This window comes from Nannobrachium achirus, assembly GCF_963921795.1.
Source record: "Nannobrachium achirus genome assembly, chromosome: 19".
NCBI lineage: Eukaryota > Metazoa > Chordata > Actinopteri > Myctophiformes > Myctophidae > Nannobrachium > Nannobrachium achirus.
Window position 1 is genome coordinate 2,948,462 of NC_137826.1, and position 25,192 is coordinate 2,973,653.

Below are 25,192 nucleotides of genomic sequence, written 5' to 3' on the forward strand. Positions count from 1 at the left end.
GCGTAACGATTTTGCACTTAATTCCCCCTACTATCTAAAGATAGATCTCGGCGAGCTGCAGGCAGACGCGGTGGTGAGAGGCCCGGTCCGCGGCGAAAAACGTCCGAAAGACGCGGACGCGACCGCGGTTTGCTATACAGCTCTGACCACTAGTTGAGCAACTTACACAGTATAGCTTTAAGTAAATGTACTTAGTTACTTTCCTCCTCTGACTACTCCTTGGCACATATAGTTCGACCTATGGGGCAGTCCCCAAAGACATCATCAGGAGCAAGCTTCAAGTTACACAAATGCAGTTTTTCAGGCGATGACAGTGGAGGAAGTGGCGACTGGACACTTTTTGGAGGCTGAGTGACATGTGGCAATGAGGTCTTATTACAAGCTAACAGATTCCCTAAACTCATCTCTTTACACAGTTTTCAGTGCCTCATGAGAGTGCATGGGCTCACCTTCTTAACTCTATCAACGCTTTGGACGCTCCCGTTCGCCCCATTTTCCCCGGCGGCGCGATGCCAATAGTACGTTCTTTGGCTCGTTCTTTTGTACCTTGGTTTGATGTCTGTAAACTGATGAGGGGTCGCGCGGGTGTGTACCGTAGAGACAGCTCCCGTAAAAGTGCTCTCAAAAACCCACTGGACGTTAGCATCAATGGAGTAACAAAACACTTCTATGTTATTTTCTCTGGGTCTATTGCTCTGTAGCGATCGAGCGGCCTTGACGGACGGCAGCCTACCGCGGCCATTTCACATTCATTCTTGCATGAGGATGCCCTCTACTGCTGGTATAGTGAAAGTAGACCTATTTAAGGAGAAAATAAAATAATAATGATAAAAAAAAAAATACATCTTTGTCTATAACATCGCAAAGGTAAGGTGCTTTTGCTGGCACAAAACCCAATAAATAAATAACAACATCTGGCAGTAAAACAGTTAAGGACTGGTACAGTGACCAATTCATTTACGTTATACAGTAGAAATGCTCGCACACAGACACAGCACATAAAGAGAATGTCCACAGAGCTTTTGCGGATGCTAAAAGTGTTTTGTAACCATGCAGGGTGTGAAGAAAACGAACAAAAAGTGCAACCAAAAATCTGCAGTCAATCAATCGATCGATCATCGATCGATCAATCAATCAATCAATCAATCAATCAATCAATCAATCAATCAATCAATCAATCAATCAATCAATCAATCAATCAATCAATCAATCAATCAATCAATCAATCAATCAATCAATCAATCAATCAATCAATCTTTATTTCAGACTCTAATAGGTCCATATAGAAAACAATACAGGGTAAGGGTGTAACGATACATTTTAATAGCGATACGATACGCATCACGACACATGGTTGAAGATACGATACATGGACGATATTGGTTCATTCATGGCGATACGATTCGATTCAATGATTTAAAATTGATATAGTAACTATTTAACAAAGAAATTAAATCTGTGTGAAACGTGTCAAATCTATTATGGATATAAATAAGTAAACGCTGTGATTCTCTAGCAAATACTTTTTCATTTTCCCTCTTATAATTGCTAAATACAGGGCACAAATACTTAGTTTCCATACAATCCATTATTTGCATTGGAAAACGATTCGATACCGATTATCTGCATTTTAAACGATACGATACGATACAAAGCCAAAACAGTACGATATTTTGCTTTTGGAAACGATAGTAGATCATTGCAAATTAAATAAATTAATACATTCAGTTACTATATTGTTACACCCCTAATACAGAGGACAACAGAGATTAAAACAACAACAAAGAACAAAGGCAAAAAAGAGGCACTAAAAAACGTACAGACCCCTCTATCCAATGTCTCCAGAGACATTGTTAGAGTCATTATAATTTAATTTATGGAGTCCTTCGACCTCATCATAACACTGTTGACAAACAAATGGCTGGCACTTGTCCACCTCGGGAGCCTCAGCAGGATTCTGAGAGCATCATTATATGCCAGACGCAACTTATTATAGTTACCTCAAATATCAAAACAATGGGTTGTAGTGCTAGTGCCTGAAGGCGCAATGTCTTCCCAGGACAAGAAGGAATTGCCTCTTGCCCAGTGGTGGAAAAGGCACTCACATTTTCTACTTAAGTAAAAGTATCAATACTGCTTTGTAGAAGTACTCTGTTACAAGTAGAAGTCCAGAATTCAAAATGTACTTGAGTAAAAGTACAAAAGTATTGGCATTAAAATGTACTTAAAGTACTAAAAGTAAAAGTACAAAATGTTTGAAAATAGCAGATCGGCTATTTTCAAATAGCGAAGGTATAAAATAGTTAAAGTGGTTTATGTATATTTTAACATATTATAATTTACATCAGCAAAGTAACTAGTAAATATAGTTTTCAAATAAATGTAGTGGAGTAAAAGTACATTTGGATCCCAGATGAAGTGGAGTAGAAGTAAAAGTAAAGTACAAATACCTCAAAACTGTACTTAAGTACAGTACTTAAGTAAAAGTACTTAGTTACTTTACACCAGTGTTTCTCAATCTTTTTTGGCTTGAGTACCCCCTTTCCATGATTTGATGATGATCCCAACGGTTTCTCCTTTTCTCATTTTCATCACTGTGGTCATAAACCTCAGTCAAGTTTTCATGTCAATAACTTCCAAACAACTTTAAAACTTATCCCATTGCCTGGTACCATGTAATTTGGGTTAGCAACTCAGGCTCATATAAAGTTTCTCCATGTGTCTTCATTAAACATAACAGTAAATGTTTTTTCCCCCCTCCTAATTCTTTAACTATGAACAAGCATGATTTTTACTAGTTTTCTTTTTTAGGGCATTTTCTGAAGTTCCCCCTGCAGTACCTCCGCGTACCCCTAGGGATACATGTATCCCCATTTGAGAAACACTACACCACTGCTCTTACCTGTGCAGTATACTGTATTTGGGAGTCCAATAACGTGGGAGATCACGTAACACTTACTGATTAAGCTTAAATAAAAGAGAAATAAAATAAAATAAAAACACTTTTATTTCTGCTGCCATCACACCTGAAACTCCCAAAAGGCTGAGAACGTTCACATTCCCTCTGTTGTCGTGGTGCACCCTTACTGCAGGGGTTTTCAAAGTGGGTGACGGGGCACCCTGGGGTGCCGCGACGGCAGTCCAGGGGTGCCGCGAGATCATTTGATAATATTTGGAATTTATTTGGACACTTTTGAAAAAATATTTAGTATCATTTTAAACTTGAAGTACACAGTTATGTTCAGTCAGTTCTAACCAAAATGGCTATTATCTCAACGTTTTCCTCGCAACATAATCACTAAAATATCATTACTGTCAGGCAGAAACCTCTGTTGCACAAAACTAGTGAAGTCAGCCGATCTACAAGCACACTGTGCTTGTAGATCTGCTGTTTTCACTAGTTTAGTACATTTTGTAGATGATAAATACAAAACGAATGGTTTTGGACATACCGGTACAAGGTTTCCACCCGACAACGACCATATAATATAAATATAAGGTGCTGGGAGGGAAAATTATAATGTAGGGGTGCCTTGGATTAAAAAAATATATATTTATGGGGTGCCCTGAGACAAAAATGTTTGGGAACCCCTGCCTTACAGGATGCGACGTTAGCCTTCCCCATGATAAATATGTTGTACTTACAGAGGCATCATCACAGTATTGAAAACCTTGCCAAAAGAGAAAGGAATGAATTAAGTTCATGAATTAATTTGCCCATTAAAAAAAGAGCAGGCTGTGCATCTTAGGAGTTGTGTGCGTGAAGGTGAACAAAGAGAAAATGAAGTAGTATTGAGTAAGCATAAATCCGGGCACTAGGGTGAAACTGGGAGTTGGGGGATACGAGCACACATGGGCAGTGGTTAAACAAGTACTCAAATAGCAGTACCACAATGTAGAAAACTACATTTGAAAGTATAAAAAAAAAACGTAAAAGCAAAAATAAAAGTGGTCATTATGCACAATGGCCCTATTTCATTTGATTTGATCCTTATCTTGAACAAATAAAACCTTGTACAAAAATCTCCATAGCATCGGCTCAACAGTGCACGACCATTTTTGTCCAAGAAGGGGAAGAGAGAAGCATAAACGTATTTTTGTCCGGCTCCCTTACCTTCTTACATAATATATTATAACACGACACAATGCAATGATACTAAAATGAAATTATATACAGTAACCACCTACTTTGTTTACATGAATGCAAATCAAAAGTCATTAAAACAAAGTAAAGTTTCGTAATCAATAGAAAATCAACTGTCCAACTGTACATCATTTTGAATGAGTGAGTGCTTATAGCAGCACTTGAGCTGATTAATCATTTTAATTATTGCATACTTTAATATTTTCATCAAGATTATTCCAGAGAGTTATATAACACCAGGACCTTGCCCGGGGGTATGCACAGTATATCCCCGGTATACTGTATACTATTGTGTTTTTATTGTTCTGTATTGTAACCTCGGCTACATTGCAAATGAGGGCTTGCCCTCAATTGTTTCGAGTATAAATAAAGGTGATGATGATGATGATATGAGGGATTGAGTCTCAGAACAGAAGTAATGTTGGAGAACCCAGACGCATTAGTGTTGTCAGAAATGTGGGCACTGTTTCACCCATTTATGCCCATATATGGTGTTCTGTGTCCAAGCCAGGATGTGACGTCAGTCCTATGACTGACTTTTATTACGGACAAATAGCTCACAAGCTCACAATGTGTCGTGGTGCAACGCTTTGTGAGCTTGTAGATCTGCTATTTTCAAATGATTTCCAAATGATTTCAAGTTTTCAAATGATTTGAAGACTTGAAATGGAACATTCTGCATGACGAGTAGCCTACTTTCTACTTTTGGTACATTTTTATACCAATACTTTTATACTTTCACTCAAGTAAATGTAGAATTCCAGACTTTTACTTGTAACGGAGAACCTCTCTACATTGCAGTATTGATAGTTTTACTTAAGCAGTGATGTCATTACGTGCACATCCCGCATCAAAAACTCATTCAAGTCGCCCAGGGACTCATTCATGTCATGGTCCTGGGGTCCCAGGGATGCGCCTCCATTGGAGTCCATGTTAAAATAATTTACCGGGTCGCGGTAAAAGAAAAACATTTTAAAATTCCACAGACACCACCATTGTTCATGGGTGAAAGCATCCTACTTTACCCTACGTTAACACAAATAAAATCCACGTAGAAAGTCTTAAACAGGCGATAGAAACGTCAATGTTTTGATTCCACCGACGTCCGACGCCATTTTGCGCGCCCGAATTCATTAGGGGCACATGTTTTAGTAGTTTTAGTAGTTTTAAGTTCAAACATTAGCCAAATTGTAAAATAAATATAAGAATAGCCGATCTACAAGCTCACAGCGCTCGAAAACATTGTATTGAGGACTCATAAAACTTTTCTGGGACCCATTTGAATGACCACCTGTGGGTCCCGGGACCCATTACATTGAAAACCTAGTAACATCACTGCTTAAGTAAAACATTGTAGTACTTTTCCCACCACTGGTGAGGAGCAGACATGGCCCATCAGCCCCCAGTGCTCAGTACAGCAACCAAAGAGCAGACACGCCATTGTGGTCCCTGATGATGCATCCATGGCATTCAGTCAACTGTTTATTCTGCTGAGCCTACCAGAGGTCCCATGCATGGTTAGGTAGCCAGATCCCCGATAGGTTTACTATGGGAATTTGGGTTTTTGCTGTCATGGCTTCATGCACAGCCCCAGGGGCGTCACAAGGGGTAGGAAAGTGGGACTGAGTTACCAGGGCCCAAGGTGGAGGGGCCCTAGTAACTTTAGCTATTGAAAAATAGCAGATATACAAGCTCACAGCGTGGCACCGAGTGCCGCGCTGCGAGCTTGTAGATCTGCTATTTTTGAAAAGTTGTGACAACGTGTGAAAATCTTTGAATACCGGTATATGTATTTTTTAAGCGAACATGTCTAACTCAAATGTTTGCTTCTGGGGGGGTCCCTGGAACGAAATATTTGAGATCGGGGTCCGTGGCCAAATGCATATCATCTTGGGGGTCCTTGACATAGGTTTCTTGCACACATTTTCACGATTTTAAAAAAAATAGCAGATATACAAGCTCGCAGCGCGGCACTCGGTGCCGCGCTGTGAGCTTGTAGATCTGCTATTTTCTGCTTGTATCTGCTTGTAGATCTGCTATTTTTTTTAACATTCATGGGGAGGCCCGCAGTGAATCCTTGTACCCAGGGCCCAGAATTTGGTGTGACGCCCCTGCACAGCCCAAAATCCAGATGGTCTATCTTTACCCTCTCACCACATTTATACTGTGCGTTAGGCTGTGGTGCAGCCGGGGGAAAAGTAAGAGAATCAACACTGCAATGTGGAAATGCTCTGTTACATGTAAAAGTCTGTTTGGGTAAAAGTGCAAAGGTATTGGTATCAAAAGTACCAAAAGTAGAAAGTACTCTTTATGCAGTATGTCCCATTTCAGTTTTCAAATGTATAAATTATATGAAAATCATTTGAAAATAGCAGATCTAAAACCTCACAATATGCGTCGCGATGTGACGCATTGTGAGCTGGTAGATCAGGGGTATCAACTAGATTAGGCAAGGGGCCACAGTTGTAAAATTACTTGAAGCCAGGGGCCACCAGACAAAAGAAAAGAAAAGAGAGGAAAAAATGGTTGACAGTTTAACTGGAAATCGTTAAAGGACCACCTTTTTAATATATATATACTTAAATGCAAGAATAATGGCTGACATTATAGCATGCAAACTTTACAGGTAGACAATTCTGCCATTGTTTGAAATAAACAATGATGTATAAAATACTTGAAAGCCACACTTCTCACCCATGAAATCACTTGAGTCAAATTGTTAAATTAGCTCACATTAAATGTACTTGTGAAAAGTGTCTGGTGTTAAAACATAGTGAAGTATTAAGACTTAAGTATAAAAAATAATTATTAAGCTTTTCTTGCAAAGAAACAAAACAGCCAGAAATGGTTTCTCAGAATGGTTTATCTTGTCGCTTTATAACTATCTGATTTTTAACTTGAAAATGTTAAACAAAGCAATAGCAACACTGGATAATTTCTCTCAGTACCATTCCTACAAAAATGATCTCTCACATGCCAGTATACATGTACAAATAGCTTGTGGCTAGATTCACTACTTTCAAAATAGCTTTCAAGTAGTTATGTCAGCTATGTTTTTCACTTGGGCAGAGTACATTTTCAATGACACATCAACAGGGAGCAGAACATGAGTTTTGAATGCAGTTCGTCCATAACATGCCATCTCCTTCCATTTGTTGCTAGCTACTTCTAAGTTTAGAGTGGTTTCGCTCCATCACACCAAAGAAATAATTCTCCATCTCATCCATTAGTTTTTACATCGTAATGTGTTTCACACGATGACTCAAAGTCATGATGCACCTATTCCCGACTAATGGTTCATGAAACACATAAGATCCTGTGCCCTTATCAGTCAGGTACTCAAATATAAACTAACAACCTTTCATTCATACCAACATAGAAACACTTCAGAACCATGTCATCCTGCCCCCACTACTCTTCTCACAAAGACACTTCCGTTGCAGGGACCCGCACACAGAACAGATTGAAATGCATAGGCTATTTTCTCAAAGCCTATGCACTAAAAATGTCTAGCTCAGAAGCAGTCCATTATGGTATAGCACATACTGTGCTTTTGTACTATAGCATAAAATACTGGACAGCAAGTGACATACTGATGTAACAAGTTTTAGTTATGTTCTGTTATGAAAAGCACAAAGAAAAATGTCATCTTGTACAACCAACCATCCAGAATATATTTTCGGAATATGGAATGTGTTACAGGTCCACAAGAAAACTCCTTAGGGGCCGGATTTGGCCCACGGGCCTCCAGTTGAATATCGCTGTTGTAGATTGTCTATTTGCAAATGGCCACTGGCTGAAGTGGGTAATGCATGTCTTGTTAATTGTAGTGGAGTTTAAGTACAATATTTGCCTCTGAGATGTAGTGGAGTAAAAGTAAAAGTAATGAATTTGGAATTGGAAATTGAAATACTCTAGTTAAGTACTAGAATACCTCAGAATTGTTCTTAAGTACAAAAACTGAGTAAATATATTTAGTTACTTTACACCACTGGTGTTACAGTATGCCACAATGACTGTGTGTAAAGTGTGCTATAATCTAAATCTTCATGACTTCGCTGGAATTTATTTAAGCAGTTGAGGGAGGAGGGGACCTGTTCTCAACACCTTATACAACGAAAATGTGATACCTTGTATTTATTTATTTCAATTTGTATTCAAAATAATACGCGCAGGACATTTGCAACACCTGCAAAGTGACGGGTGTGTGAGAGAAGGGCAAATCCACACAGAAAAACATTGAACAGAGGGAGGAATATCGTCGCCGTCTGGCAGAAACCTCCTATCTCCACTTTATTTATTTTTTATTTTTGTGTGTTTTTTGGACTTCCGAGCTCTCCAGCCTTTTTTTTTCTTCTAACAAACACTATGCTGCCATTTCCGTCAGGGCGGGGCAATATACAGCATGTAATGCAGCATATTACCGTATTAGCCCGAATATAGTACGACTCCGATTATAAGACGACCCCTATTTTTCAAATATCATTTTTGGAAAAAAATATAAATATTATATATTATATATTAGGTTATTTATAAAGAAAAACGTTTTTATTGGAAAATCATCATAGAAAAGCTCATACAGAGATAACATTCTGCTGTATTGTATTGCATTAACCAATTCATACTGACAATCAGCTCCTCATAATGTGTATCAGAATAGAATACAGTCCACACAGCATACTGCTGGGGAATAAAAAACACTACATTTCCCATCAAGCTCAGCGGCTCGTTTCGTCATTCAGATGCGACTCTCCATAGTAAACAGGAACCGCAGGATACTAGGCAGCCACCATTAGCTTCATTGGGCTTCATTTACTGTTTGGATTAAACTTCCACGCTAAAGATCTCATGTGCGGCCGTCATCCACGCCGATGTTCGCGAGGACAACGCACACGCACGCGCCTCGATAAGTTCAATGCCAAAGTCATCCGACTTGCCAAACGGAACGTGAAATGAGCCGCGTCCAAATTTCGCTGCGCAGTTTGTAGACAGTGTACGGTAACAGCTCGCTTGGGCCGCTGCGGGCCGTTGTGACAGAGCAGGGAAGGTCCTGAAAGATACATAACGTATCTCCCCGGTGAAAAGTCTACGGCCCTATTATAGTACGACTCTCTATTTTAGCCGGTTTTCCATACCACTTTTTAGCCCGACACTACACGACACGGCACGACACCGCACCGCACCGCATTTTTTATGTAGGTTTTCCACTACAGTACCCCCCCCTCCTCTCCTCCTCCCCTCTCCCCCTCCTCCCCTCCGCTCCCGAAATATATCGACGCCCCTTTCAACATACGGATACTCGTTCTCAGTCTGTAAACACAACGGAGATGCTAACTTGCGCTAATTATTTTTAGAGATGTGGTGGACAATGTTTTAGATGCCACACACTCACACAGGTCTTCATCGAGTCTTTACAACTATAGCGACGACTAACGTCGGGGTGAACATAGTCAAATAATAACTTTATTGGCCAAACCACACAAAGAAGAGTAGAGGCTAGTTGCGCTAGCATACATGCTAAGCTACAGTACAGTACATGTAGGCTACTGTAGATTCTTTTCCCCATTCAACACGGAGATGTGGTGGTGGACAATGTTTTAGATGCCACACACTCACACAGGTCTTCATTAAGTCTTAACAACTATAGCGACAACTAACGTTGGGATGTTCATGGTCAAATTATAACTTTTATTGGCCAAACTCCCCAAAAGAAGTAAGCTAATGTAGAGGCTATGCTAGTGCAGCAACAGGACAGTACATGTCATGTAGGCTACTGTAGATTCGTTCAACACATGCAGTTACAAATACAAACAGGAGACATCTCACTGAGATCTATATAAAATAACGGATTGCCGACGCATTTGCCGTTGATAATTGCGACTCGCGACGATATAGCCTATGTCCACTGTTTGTGTTGATTAATGTTCTTGGTGCTTCGTGGTATCTCAACTGCAGGGCTGGGGAACACAATTCTGCCTAATCGTCCTCTTTATAAACAGATATATAAAACAAATAGGCTTTGCTTTTATATTTGATTTGCAGCCGTGACTGCATACTAAAATCTGTCTCAAGTTGTTGTGTTGAAAGACACAGCTCAGCCGTGAGACTCTGTCTCTGACCAATCAGTATCAGCAGCGTGTATACGTCACTGATTTGGCCTCACTTAGCCCAGGCCGGGTCCACTCGAGAGTGGAGCTGTTTAAGTACCCCGTTAAGTACCACTTTCACACCACTCTACCCAGTTCCTTGTAGTGGAAAACCTGACACAAGTGGGCGGTGTGGTGTGGAGTGGTGTGTAGTTGGGCCTGTGGAAAACCGGCTTTTGAGGATATGTTTATTAGAATAAAATATCGTCCTATATTCGGACCAATACGGTATATAACAGGTAGTCGGGCTCTCAATGGAAAACAGGCTCTCCAACCGTACATATAACGAGCACTACTGCACTGTCTCTCATCAAGTAAAGAAATCAGCTGCGTTGGTCACGAAAGACCACAAGCGCTCCTCTCTCCCCACACTATGCTAGGCGGCTAGGCTAGCGGTTTTCATGTGACGTTCAGGGACATAGTAGCTAAATGTGGCATTAAAAAATTACAAATTCCTATCGAATATCTTAATTACAATGAAATGAAGTTGACGTGTTTTTTGTTTTAAGGGCAACAGTTGTATAATCGCAATATTACACTCGAGGGTCTGCATTATCAAGGTTATCTGGCACTTCAGCCCGGCCTACGGACGCGGTAAGGCTTTCGTGCCAGATAACCGTGTTAATGCACACCCTCTCGTGTAATATTGCTTAATTCATAATGTGTGTCATGGATAAAGGTGAAAGGATGTCCATCATAGCTAAATTATATGTAGCATGAACGATGGATTTGAATGGCTTTTCGCGAATAAAAGCGATGGAGTGTTGACGAAAATCAAGAGCAATCAATAGAAGGAAGAACAAAGAGTTTAAAAAAGTAAATCAAGTTACAATTAAAATTCTAACGCTGTGACCTGGAAACCCCTGCTGCGTTCAACAGGGTACAAGACGCTCACAGACAGCCCGAATGTGGAGATTGCTTCCTTTCAAAAACCTGTCTGTGTTTTCCAGGTTTGATCACAACTGAGATGTCGGAAGCGCGAGTCAGTGTGGAAAATAATGATGAAACAGGACGTTGATGGCCAAATGTTCAAACGCTGCTTTGAAGCAATCCCCAGACGGGAGCGAAGCCAAATGCATGAGACATTTAGGAATGGAAAGAGGCAGGCGGGAGACGTTCTGTGCCACATGTGCAATGCAAACAAACACCGTGGGGCTTAGCGCTGCCGCGTATAGTGTCAGGAATCCTGTCCCATAACCCCGCCTCCTGTCATATCCACCTATCGTCTGTCTTTTCCTCCCCCACATTTCAGCTGACAACTTAGCCTAATCCACTGCTAGACTCTCACCAGTCCAGGTACAACCGTTAATCGAGCCTATCAAAAAATACATTTTTATCCCACGCTTTTGTAACCCACTTTTTCACCCGGTGCCAATTATCTAATGTAATCCTGGGCGCTACACTCCCTCTGCCAACCTGGGGAGAGCAACGGACAGACCTCATGCTTCTTCCTTCTATGCATGAGGAGTCCAGGTCGCTTCTTATCACCTGACTGGGGGGAGTTTCCCCAGCTGGACATAGCACGTGGAAGGAACACGTTATTCCAACCAGTTCCTTTCCCCTACATCAGGCAGACCGGCTGGCCAGGGGGAGGCAGTATAGAGACCAGGATTACTGAATGTTCTTTGTGAGGATACCTACCCTAGGAGATACGGGGAGAACATGCAAAATCCACACAGAAAGGAACACAGAAAGGAACAGACTGGTATTCGCATAGGCAGACTAATATAACCCTTTTGGATTTCTGTGAAGTTGTTCCCACATTATTGATTGACACGGATCACGGATAACAGGATCATGTTACCCATAATCCACCATCCACACACACCCTTTTCCCCATTATGCTCCCTAGGAAAAGTCTTGATAGGCTACCTTGTGTTTGAATCTTTAGTTCCTTACTCCTGGTATTTTCTCATGTTATGTATTCCACTGCTTTTCCCCTCGTTTGCTAGAGCTGTTCTGCCTCTGTCTGTCCTGCGTCTTGGGCTCCAACTCCTACCTCTACCTGCCTGTGAGGCTGTGACAAAATATACTTAACGTAACGTCATTGTGGCCTTTTGGAGTCAGGCAGGGTTTAACTGGAGTTAAATAAGATTGTACATTTCATTTACTGTCCTACTGGTGGCAGCAACATCTTCAATTCCAATCACCACCAAATGAGCCAGTTTATTGCGCCTTGGGCCACAGTATGAGACGAGTTTGTATGTTCTGTTTCACGGATTGAAATTAATGCTCATTAGATGTTCGCCGTCAGACGTTTAAACCACAAACAGCCATGTCACCATTAATGGGCACTCTGGAGAGCTCAGTGGGTATAATGATACTGGGAACATTTTCTCATCATGTTCAACAGATGTGGAGAGATTAGGGTGACCGTGATTTTCAGTAGCCCAAAGATTGAGATCATTAATCGCATCAATCAGATTAAACAGCGGATATTTTGATCGTATCCAATTTTGACAATTTCTTTGACATTTATTTATTTTTACCCGGGTGTTTTTTCATCAGGATGGGGGACAATTGGGGTCCTCAACGTTTTCAGGCTAAGGACCCCTTAGTCGAGAAAGCGTTGAAGCAGGGACCCCCACAACCTTTTCATAGATTGCGTATAGTTTCATTGTTCTGCACAATCATCATTGTATTTTGGATTCATGTCAATTTGTGATTTCAGATACGTATTTAACCACTTGAACCATCAATACTTAACTTGACATTTCACACTGTACTTAGTCTGCTCTTTTTCCCCTCGACACCAATGCTGTTGCCGAAAATAGCAGATCTACAAGCTCACAACGCCTTGTGCTGGCTAAAGTTCTCAGAATATGGATGCTAGGATTCAAGTGGTTAATATAAAAAAGGAGAAAAAAGTTTCAATCACACAAAGATTTGGAGGACCCCCTGTAGTAACTCTGAGGACCCCCCAGGGGTCCCGGACCCCTGTTGAAGACCCTCGCTTTAGAACATGATAAACATCTATGTACAGTAAGCACTCAAAATAAGTATTATTTAAATTATTGTAAAAACCAGGACGAATTGGTTGTGAATGCTGAAAACCGGGAAGTTTTTTGTGTAATACAGACATCTGTCGGGACTAAGGACCTACACCTTGAAACTGGGACAATCCCGGGCCAAACAGGAACAGCTGGTCACCGCAGGAAAGATGGCCTAAATTTGGGGAAACTGACCATTACAGTACATCTATTACATGATGACTATCAACAGAAATGGGGCATTATTTAAACCCTCTAGGACCCACTGTTGTAATATTACAACGTTTGTATTTTATCCAAAAAAAGGTTTAAATCATTTTATTTTAGCTCCCACTACCACCTAAACATCACCATTGGATTCTATTGTTTAGTATTACAATGCCATTGGCCATATTTGCATATAAATTCCCCCCACAGTGGCTGACATTCACACCCGCCACAGAGGCTGACATTCCAGAGTTTTGACAAACAACATCTCACTTTTTCACTGAAGCTATATTCCTCACAAAAACACAAGTAAAATGCCTGTAATATTATTTTCTTTTGGTGATCATTAGAATGTCTAGAACATGTACATATGTTATTATTGTGAAAAATATCCCCCATATGTAAATTAGAGCATGATTTATGGCTATAACACATTTTTTTTTTTTTTTTTTTTTAAGAAAAAAAAACATTACATTTTCATTTTTGTAGGACTCCTACAACACCATCTGATTTTTTTTTTTCAAGTATTTCTATGTTTGGGTCTTAGAAGGTTAAAAGAAATTGCAGTTCATATTCACACAAACTCGCAGCAGTGGTGGATAAAACCATGCAAAGGCACTGACTTCCTCATGAGGAGCTGTTAGAATTTAAAAGTGTCTTGCTCAAGGACACTTCATGACCTGAATAACTGAGCCAATGTTGGCTCAGCATCACTGCCATTTAGGCCTGAACACATTATGACGCAATATTTTATGCTTTAAATATTGAAAAATAGCAGATATACAAGCTCACAGCGCGGCACCGAGTGCCGCGCTGCGAGCTTGTAGATCTGCTATTTTTGAAAAAGTCGTGAAAATGTGTGCAAATCTTTGAATACATGTATTTTCAAAGCGAACGTTTGTAACTCAAATTTTGCTTCTGGGTGGTCCCTGGAACTAAATATTTTGAGATACGGGTCCATGGCCAAATTCATATCATTTTTGGGGTCCTTCACATGAAAAGGTTTGAGAACCACTGACATAGTAGTCTCTCAAGAACAGACTAACTGAGCTCCAGTTAAGTGAAAAGGACCTTTTCTTTGACGATGGCTAAGCCAGATTGCTGACATAGAAACATCGTTTTTTTTCCAAAAACCTTAGAAGGATTCAAAAGACACTTATAGAATCGGGTCAAAAATCTAATTTTCACGATTTTTCAAAAATAGCAGATCTACAAGCTCGCAGCGCGGCACTCGGTGCCGCGCTGTGAGCTTGTATATCTGCTATTTTTCAATATTTAAAGCATAAAATATTGCGTCATAATGTGTTCAGGCCTAAATGGCAGTGATGCTGAGCCAACATTGGCTCAGTTATTCAGGTACAGTACGTCGATGCCTCTAGCAAGGTGTGATTAACTTTGTCTTCTGTTCTGATTAACAGCTGATTTCATCATACGAGCGTGACAAATGGCTGATGGAGATCACTATAGAGGAGACGTAAACAAACACTAAATCAAAACAATAAAGTCATTATCAGGAAAGTGGTCTTTGACAAATGGACAAGTGGGGTCCAGGAACCGCCCGCCCGCTCACAACGTGAGCTTGTAGATCAGTTTTTGTTGCGTAACACATGGCGCACAAAGTATATCCAGTTACATCCAGAGATAGATAAAGGAGGACAGTACTACACCCCCCCATCCTGCTATTTATAGGCTACTGTATCCTCATATGAGCCATCATAACAAATCTAGTTATGACAGATTTCCTTGCAGTCATAAATCACATTAATATTACTCTGGTGATTAACAAACACGTCACTTTGCACCCATTATAGTGTTGGGTTACAGCGCTGGAGAAAGGAAGCGTTTAAAGCGAAGTTGATACCGGTGAAAGGGCAGATAAAGACTGCTGACGGAGTATCGTCTTACCACGGTGTGTCGAGGTATCCTGTGTTACTGTCTGTATGAGAGTGCTGTTGGATAGAACAGAAAGGACAAGACTCACCTCTCGCTGGGGAGGAACTGGTAAAGTTCGGGAATGGAATGCCAGAACTAAAGTGTGGGTGCCATACTGGACAGATCTGTGAAAACCAAGTGCATCATTTCTATGATCTTTTTTTTTTACATATTCCCTCCCAGATAATATAGGTATTTTAAGCTCAGCCATCGTGGACGCCATCTTGAAAATGATGCCTTTCCAGTAGTTATTTTTTCCTAAATCTTTAGTATGTTATTTAGCATACCCAATAAAATCCCTTGAAAAATCTATTTTAATATAATCTATTTAATATTTAATATATCTAATATTTGAATCATTGCAAACAGACCACTAGGGGGCAAGCCCAACTTGTTTGCGATGGCTTTTGAAAAACCTGATTTTGATCAGTTCCTCCCCAGCTACTCTCAAACAGTTTGTGACTGATTGTCACTGTTAATAACACAGCAGTGCAGCGATCCATTATGCTTTAGCAGGTGGTGTTTTCACAGGCAAGGTTCTCTGATTGCCTGTTGTCATTGCTGCTCCCTTTTTACATTAATAGCTAACGCAGACGTATATTGCATATGCTTCATCTATAGTGCTGGAGAGCTGGTATTGCTTGTGCCTTTTTCACCTGAAATGTTGCCTCCATAGCAGCCTGAATTAGGGGAGGACAGTAGGGGGTGAAAATAATGTTTTCTGTGTGGGGCATGAATCAATGTTATTGTGACCTAATGTGCATCTTTGGAAAATGTATTATGAATAGGGATAGACACACACACACCCACACACACCCACACAGCGCACACACACATACACACACACACACACACACACACACACACACACACACACACACACACACGCGCACACACACACACACACACACACACACACACACACACACACACACACACACACACACACGCTTTGTTGTCTCTGCCAGGAGAGTATGTTTTCACCCCCGTCCGTCCGTCTGTCCGTCCGTGTGTCAAGGAACAAATGCCACCAGGACACCTGACCTGGCGGAGGAGACCTGTGCTCGGAAGAGCACTGCTTCTAGTTCCCAATGAGTCTCCTCAAATCATTGTTCTTAGGAATGCAACAAAAACAAAAAGAAATCCATGAATTCAAGTCTCCATGGGCTGAGTAATCGATATAAAAAAAGTTATTTTGGGGGTGAACTATCCCTTTAAGTCTGTATGTGGGTTGCAGTGAAAAGTATTAAAGGGGTGGTGCCATAGTTTTGTACTTTTTCGGTTTTGTATGTGTCTATGGAGCTAACATTACTCTAATAGACCCCCAGGTGTGGTTATAATGTGCAAATTTGCCTTCCCTGTGTATGTTTGGTTTCTTCCTGAAAGCTGAAAGCCTCTGAGTCAAAAGGCCCGATCGAAAAACAATGAGTTAATGACATCATAAAACCATCCCCTCCCCTTTTACCATACACCCAACACTGTGGGTGTGGCTAACTTCAGCTGGGTCAACACTAGCCTGGACCCAGACCAATCCGCCTGGGCAAAAAAAAAAACTTGCCCTTGGCGAATATGGGTCCGGCCCCGCTCAATTGTGAATCCAAAATGTGGGGGAACCAATCAGGGCCCAGCATTGGTCTGGTCTATAACCAATCGTGTCCAAAGCCATTTTTTTTAACACACCCCATGGAAATGAAAATTCTGCGTGCGAGTCCAGACTAATATCCGATACGCAGTGAGGAATTAGTATGAGCAACGCCAGGCTAGGTCAACACCCACCTGACAACCAGGCATACTTAAAGGGCCACTTCACCTCTGGGACAACCCTGTCTTATTTTATTGTTGTTTGGGACACGATCAACACAATCCTGAGTAATGTTTTGTGTTCAATCTGTGTTTTTTGATATTTTAGTGTTTCAGCATGTACTAGTGATGCATTTTGCATCATCAGTGATGCGTTTTGCATCATATGATGCAAAACGCATAAGATCGCATAAGATCGGGTCGCATAAGATCTCATAAGATCGGGTTGTCCCAGAGGTGAAGTGGCCCTTTAATGAACTGGTGGGTGTGTGTGTGTGTGTGTGTGTGGGGGGGGGGGGGGTCATGGCAGCTCATCTTTAACAAGAGCTTGTTCCATTGGAACACAGATTCTTCTTTTGTACAATTTCCTGAAAAGCGAGGGGTGTTTGGACATACAAGGTTTCCTACGCTCTACCTCCAGCCTTCCTTCCAGCCAGGGGGCCCCCTGGAGGGAGAGCTGCTTGCCAGAGGCATATAGCATAGCATAGACCGAGAACCCAGAAGCCCCTTCCGACATCCTCCGACTCAGCCTTGATCACCATGATCAAAATAGATTTTATTAATAGGCTGTCAGCTTGACAGGGAAATCTGTTAACCTGTTTAGACCGGGTATACGCATATATATGTGTCACCACTTTAACCATTATTTCATGCTTTAACTATTAAAAAATAGCAGATCTACAAGCTCACAGCGCGGCACCGAGTGCCGCGCTGCGAGCTTGTATATCTGCTATTTTTGAGAAATCTCGAAAATGTGCGCAAATCTTTGAACGTGTATATAATTTTGGAAACAGACATTTGTTAACGCAAATCCTTCTTTCTCTTGGTCCCTGGAACTAAATATTTTCAGATGGGGGGGTCCGTGGTCAAATACATATAATTCTAGGGGGTCTGGTGAAATAAAATGTTGCCAACCAATCATCAAGGACGATGATACACGAAAGAAGAAGAAGACTTTTTTCAGGTCTAAATCTGTTAAACATACATCATGTTTTCATAATTAGAGAGGAATGCAATCAATGGGCAAGACTGGGATTCTTGGGCCCCCAACGACACCCACCCAACACAACGTATCAAATGGTAAAGTAACATACCAGGGTTTGGTACTGCGTTCTTCTTTCTTCTTTGCCTTGGGCCATTCAGTTTCATACAATATAATTCCCCACTTTTGAAAGAATATAGTGGTTGTACTCTATAAGCATAAGTGTAAGAGAAAATTGCTAATTTTGAGTAAGTTGATGCCATAACTTTACATCAGAGATGCCTGCAGCAGAACAAATTGACGTTGCAATGGCTTTGTTAAAAACACTGCAAGTCATGAAATCGCGTCTCTCACCAAGTCTAGCTTCCGCCGTGGACTGAAGACTCACCTCTTCAGACTCCACCTAAGCCCATAGCACTTACGGTAGCACTCGCCTACCCTCGTGGGGCCATACATGAAAGCTAGATAGCATTTTTAGGTTTTATATAACGTTTTTTACTACTACCTACGTTATTTTTTTCTAGATTGATATTTCTATGCATATGATGTATTGATGTTGATGTATTGAACCGTGCTTATTGTAAGTCGCTCTGGATTAAGAGCGTCTGCTAAATGCCTAAATTGTCTCTCGGTACTTCCGGGTCCCCGTAGACTTGCATTGAAGAACGGACGTACTAGCACGAGACTCGGGAGTTCAAAGTTTAGCATTCTAACAACAACAATGGTAGTGCTCTGGTCATGTTATCGCTCAGATGGGACACTAATGGTATATTTGAGGCAGACATGTCACGAAAAAGGACTTTCAAGCGAGAAAAACAAGCGGATTAACGATTTATCCAATCGCTCCTGTCTGAAGCCATGATCGGGTAGGACAAATCAAGACAAAAATGGATTATATTGCATCTTTTGAAAAAATGAATACCTCTACCACTGTTTGGGGGAGGAAATAAGTACTTTTAAAGTTAAGAAACCCTTCTGGGCCGAAACTCTCCTTTAAGCTATACCCTGTGTGTGCGTGCATGCGTGCGTGTCTGTCTCGGCTGATCAACAGCGCCACTTGGTCACCCAGGCCTGCCACTGGTCACCCAGCTGTATTGCAGCTGTTTGCAGTATACTCATACATAGTTACAATGCTACATACATGCATAGTTACTAGGGGTGTAACGATATAGTAACTAAAAAAAAAAGTACATTTTGCCTCTGTATATCATATCGTATCCTTTTACAATGCAAATAATCGGTATCGAATCGCTTTGCAATGCAAATAATCGATTGCATGGAAAGTCAAGTATTTGTGCCTTGTATTTAGCAATTTTAAAAGGGAAAATGAAAAAGAGGGGTCTAATTACTTTTCCATTCCATATAGCTACTCTTGGTCTATATCAATAAATGTGTGTGATTTCCGTGTTCATGTCAAGGTGCGGGTGCATATGTGTTGTAATATAATGTCCATGTATTTGCTAAAGAATCACAGTGTCTACTTATCTATATCCATGATAATAGATTTTTCCCTTAAAAACCTGCTCTATTGACACGTTTCACACAGATTTAAGATCTTTGCTAAACAGTTACTACAGTACATCGATTTTAAATCATCTAATCGAATCGTATCGTATCACCATAAATGAACCAATATCGTCCATGTATCGTATCGTCAACAATGTATCGTGATGCGTATCGTATCATTGTTCAAATGTACACCCCTAATAGTTACACTTGCACAGCTCAAAAACAACCCCATTTTCCACCACTGGTTGCGGGCTTGCAGCTGCTGTAACACATGACAGAACACTGAGTGTTTCATATAGAGTAGTGTGAAATGCCTGGCTCTCATCTGAAGTGGCACATCTCTTCAGCAGGCTTCTGACATGCACTTCTTCAGTTGCTGCCATTGCTCTCTCTATTTTCCGGGTCCAAGCGCTTCAGTGAAAATGCTCAAATCAAGTGATCAAAATATCTGGGCGCACGACGCATGCTCCCAACTATTGCACTGCTCCAAAGCAAACACATAAAATAAACATACCGTATTGTTTTATTCAAAAAGGCCAGATTGTGAAACGTTTGCAATCGTGTGGCTCCAATGTGGCATGTGAATAATTGTTGGGTGCGTTCGGATATACAGTATAGCACTGAGTGCACTGGCCACTACAAACTAATGCGTGAGTGCACTCTCCGAACGCACCAGTGATCAGTCATTTACATATATGACAGTGGTTCTCAAACCTTTTCATGTCAAGGACCCCCAAATTGACACTTATTAGCCCGGGACCCCCATTTGAAAAGATATGAAATAGACACAGCAGTTTAAGGATATTTACAAAGTTACGAAAAAAAAAGCAAATAGCAATACTTAAGCACAACTATCAATACAGTGCCAAACAAAGGTGTCCATAACAGTCAATGCTAGTCATACTACTCAATACTACTACAACCTAGAAGTGCAAGTGTCCATTGGTCAGTGCAAGAAATACTAAAAGAAAAACAAGAAAGGGTGACACAGCAAGACGCACATGAGCACCCTCCCTGGAAAGGTCCTCAGAGGTCAGTGTGTCATCCTAGGTTAGGAAGGTAGAAAGCTCTGGCGTTGCGGTGGTTACGCGTCAGCACTCGGCTCGGCGTCTTCCCTCTGCGCTACACTCCCTCTGCCAACCTGGGGAGACAATGGACTGACCTCATGCTTCCCTCTACAGTAGGTTGCGTTTCAGTTTGTCCTTTTTCCTAAAGTAATGTTCCTCTGCCGTGTCTGCCGAAGGACGACTGGGATTTAGTTCCAAAATCAACCACCAGGTGGAGCAGTTGAGTAAGAGCAATGTTAATAGGGTCTGTAATTAGTTATTTTTTGTATTTATTTTCTGTGAGTTATTTTTGCTCTCAAACTGTAATTATTTGTTTTAATGTAAATAAAATTGGCTTGCTTAAATTGAGATTGTTTGTGTATATTGTTGAAATCAGAGCCAAATTAATCCACAACCCCCCAAAATCAACTGAGCTTAAAATAAAGGGATGAGCCCTGGCCCCCAAATATCGTAAGTATTATATTATAATAACAGGGCTTTACACATAAATGGTGTTGCATCAGTGGTGTAAAGTAACTAAGTATTTGTACTTAAGTACAATTTTGAGGTATCTGTACTTTACTTGAGTATTTCCAATTTCTAATACTTTTACTTCTACTCCACAACATATTGTACTTTTACTTCGCTACATGTTGAGGAGTCCAAGTCGCTTCTTTTCACCTAACAGGGAGGAGTTTCCCCGGTTGAACGTAGCGTGTGGAAGGAACAGAACACGTTATTCCAACCAGTTCCTTTCCCCTTCATCAGGCACCCCGGCTGGCCAGGGGGAGGCAGTATAGAGACCAGGATTACTGCATGTTTTTTGTGAGGGTACCTACCCTAGGAGACACAGGGAGAACATGTAAACTCCACACAGAAAGTCCCTTTTCCCAACCCCACCCAGGTTATGGGCACTGATGATGCGGAGGAGGGAACACGCCCCCAGCGCCCACATCGTCCCCGGCGGGAATCAAACCCAGGACCTTCTAGCTGTGAGGCGACAACACTACCGTGCCCTTAATCACAATCATAATGTTAATTTCTTCTGCAGGTAGATGGACTTCTAAGATGCCTTATAGCTCTTGGCACAGCATGACCTTTTCAACACGTGTTTTTCTCCACACAATGGTGTATTTTCAACAGGGGCGTCACAAGGGGTAGGAAAGTGGGACTGAGTTACCAGGGCCCAAGGTGGAGGGGCCCTAATAACTTTATCTATTGAAAAATAGCAGATATACAAGCTCACAGCGCGGCACCGAGTGCCGCGCTGCGAGCTTGTAGATCTGCTATTTTTGAAAAGTTGTGAAAATGTGTGAAAATCTTTGAATGTATGTATTTTTTAGGCGAACATTTCTAACTCAAATTTTGCTTCTGGGGGTCCCTGGAACTAAATATTTTGAGATCGGGGTCCGTGGCCAAATACATATCATCTTGGGGGTCCTTGACATAGGTTTCTTGCACACATTTTCACGATTTTTCAAAAAAAGCAGATCTACAAGCTCGCAGCGCGGCACTCGGTGCCGCGCTGTGAGCTTGTATATCTGCTATTTTTCAATAGTTAACATTCATGGGGGGCCCGCAGTGAATCCTTGTACCCAGGGCCCAGAATTTGGTGTGACGCCCCTGATTTTCAACCAGGAGTGCTCATGCGACTCATGTTGACACTTTTTTTTTTCAGGTAAAAGCAAAAGAAAAGAACAGAGCGGTATTCGCCCCCCGGGGCCAAGCGCAATCATGTTACGCCGGTGACCTCGCTGTACGCATGCACGCACACGAGCACATTCTCAGCCTGTGGGAAACACTGGACTGACGTTCACACAAACCTTGTTAGTTTGGCCAGACAGTAAATCATGTGCCGTATACACTATGAGTATAGGTATACCTCCCCTTTAGCACAATTCCTCCTTCCAATATTGGCTGTGGTGGAACAAGTTTAGTACTCACATGTTTTACTTAAGTAAAAGTATCAATACTGCACTGTAGAAATACTCTGTTACATGTACTGTAAGGGTGCCCTCACACCAAAATACCTAATGAGAGTGGAATCCGCGTTCCGCCAATGCATTTCAATGAGAGTGAAGCGGTTTCATGCCAGCAGAGGATTTCTGCAAAAAACGCTCCCTTATCATTGAAATGCATTGGCGGAATGTGGATTCCACTCTCATAGGTATTTTGGTGTGAGGGCACCCTTAGTCCATAATTCAAAATGTACTTGAGTAAAAGTACAAAAGCGTACCAAATGTAAAAGTACCAATTAGGCTGAATGTCCCATTTCAAATGTATACAATTATTTGAAAATAGCAGATCTAGATCAGATATGCCGATATGTACGGTATATAGGGCTGAAGTGGTTCATGTGTGTTTTGTAATAAGAATCAAAATCTACAAAGTAACTAGTAACCAAAGTTTTCAAATAAATGTAGTGGAGTAAAAGTACAATATTTGTATCCGAGTTGTAGTGGAGTAAAAGTAAAAGTTCGAAATTGGAAATACACAAGTAATGTACAAATTCCTCAAAACTGTACGTCCTTAAGTAAATGTACTTAGATTACACCACTGAATATTGGAAGAAAAATAAATATTGTTGTTGTAAAATATTTCTGTATGATCAGCGCTGTACTATTGTATTACTGAACATACATTGATTGATTGATTGATTGATTGATTGATTGATTGATTGAAGACTTTATTAGAAGTTTGCATAGGAAAAGGTACAGTTTCATGACCATTGAAGTATCTCATATAACATTGAATGACATACGGATAGAACACAGTACTATGCAGTAGATATAGTCAGGAAAAGAAAAGAAAAAAACATAATTATTTCCACACCTACCATATCATTGAGTAGTATAGTAGACAGACAAGATTATATATAATCTAAAGTTGACTAGAATTCCAACCTCAATTGTGGATTCAGTTTGTGATATCACTTCCCTATTGTCTGAATTGAGGATTATACCATGATTGTGACAGCGATTGTTACAGTCTAGTTAGTTATTGTAATATAAGGAAAATGTTCGAAATGGATATAGGCCTACGTATATTCTATGTCAAAGACGTTATTGGTGGCTGGTGGTGCCTGCAAAACAATGAATGTGCGCTGTCTATTAAAACGTATCCAATCCCGACTCGGTGTCATGTGCCTTCACTCTTTCTCATCTCTTGCATCACACTTATTAGCACATTGTGTATGCACACAGCACCACCAGTCACGTACTGTCTGAGCACATTTTGACAAAGCTTTCTGTTTTGATACCAGGAGAGCTTATATAATATAGTTTTTTCCAGCAGAACATAATACCATAATTGAATTTCCAAGCCTAAGCACATATACTGTAGGGATTTCACAGTTTTTACAAGACAAGATGCTGCAGATGTGTAGGCTATTTCATTCCCAGCTTTCTTCAACGTAGTTTAGTATACGCGAAAGGCAAATATCGAGGGGAGAATGGTTTATGGTGTGCCGTGATAATGCTTAATGGATATATTCATAATCGGCTATGACAGTGCTCGTTCCCTAGTCTCCTCCTTGCAGTACTGGAAGCTGTCAGTATCTCCTGTTGGAAAATTCATTCCGAATCGAAATCCCATTTGTCTTAGGCAACCCATGTTTTCTTTACCGTTCTGTTGACTCAGCTGCAGTGGCAGAAGACGTCGGACGGCAGGCATGCAACTCTTGGATTGGCTATTTGCAGGCGGCGGATAAACCGAGAGCCATAAATCAAGCACCAGTAGCTTGCATGGATATGGAAAGCCTTTGCTGGCGTGAATGACAATGATTTCACTGTGAGAGAAAGCAAATATAAATTAGACCGGGATTCCATAATCGGTTTGCCTCGTGTCCCGTTTTTTTTTTTTCCTGCGGTATGCTTGATCTGCACTGGAAGTTTCCATCACCGTATTCCCCCCCGGGGGCAACATTTCCATGAATTATCACGTACGCCTTTTAGTGCAATAGGTTTTATGCTCTGGCAAAGGTGAAGTGCAGGGACATTAAATTATTGCAAAAGTCTTGACATAAACATAAGAGGGGGTGGGATGCTGGGAAGGAGTCACTATCGCCATGTAGAATGAGTTCTAATTCCACAGGCGTTCCTGTCCTGGTGGCACATACAAAACTGTTCCACTAATAAGGCTCAAATTAGCGTAATTGGTGAAAGTGATTATCATTGCCGCGTGATCACTTTGCTTAATGTAATGACTATTGTAATTTCAGCAGGTGGTACACAATCCCAATTATGCGTCTTATTAGTGTCTCCATTGCTTTTAAATATTTATTTTAACGCTAGCTGGAGCCGCTCGCTCAAGTTTTTAATTGTTAATCCGGGAAACAATCACCAGTCCCGTGCTTTTGATCTGGCTGTCACCGGCGCGGCGCTTTACGGATGAGCGGCTGACTCCGGATGAGACGCATCAACCTCCATGCTGCCGGA

At 41.1% G+C, this 25,192-nt stretch overlaps 1 protein-coding gene across 1 annotated transcript in view; it reads left to right on the forward strand.

Annotated features, from left to right (window-relative positions):
- The window catches only part of LOC308304146 (kelch domain-containing protein 3-like), a gene marked incomplete at both ends in the record, with an annotated part of 59,044 nt that extends 44,079 nt beyond the window's left edge, over positions 1 to 14,965 (forward strand). Inside the window, 2 exons of the mRNA XM_080748706.1 lie at positions 12,243 to 12,301; positions 14,906 to 14,965. Coding sequence (XP_080604832.1) covers positions 12,243 to 12,301; positions 14,906 to 14,965 — 119 coding nt within the window. The remainder of the gene's footprint in view (positions 1 to 12,242; positions 12,302 to 14,905) is intronic.
- Positions 14,966 to 25,192: the final 10,227 nt, after the last annotated feature.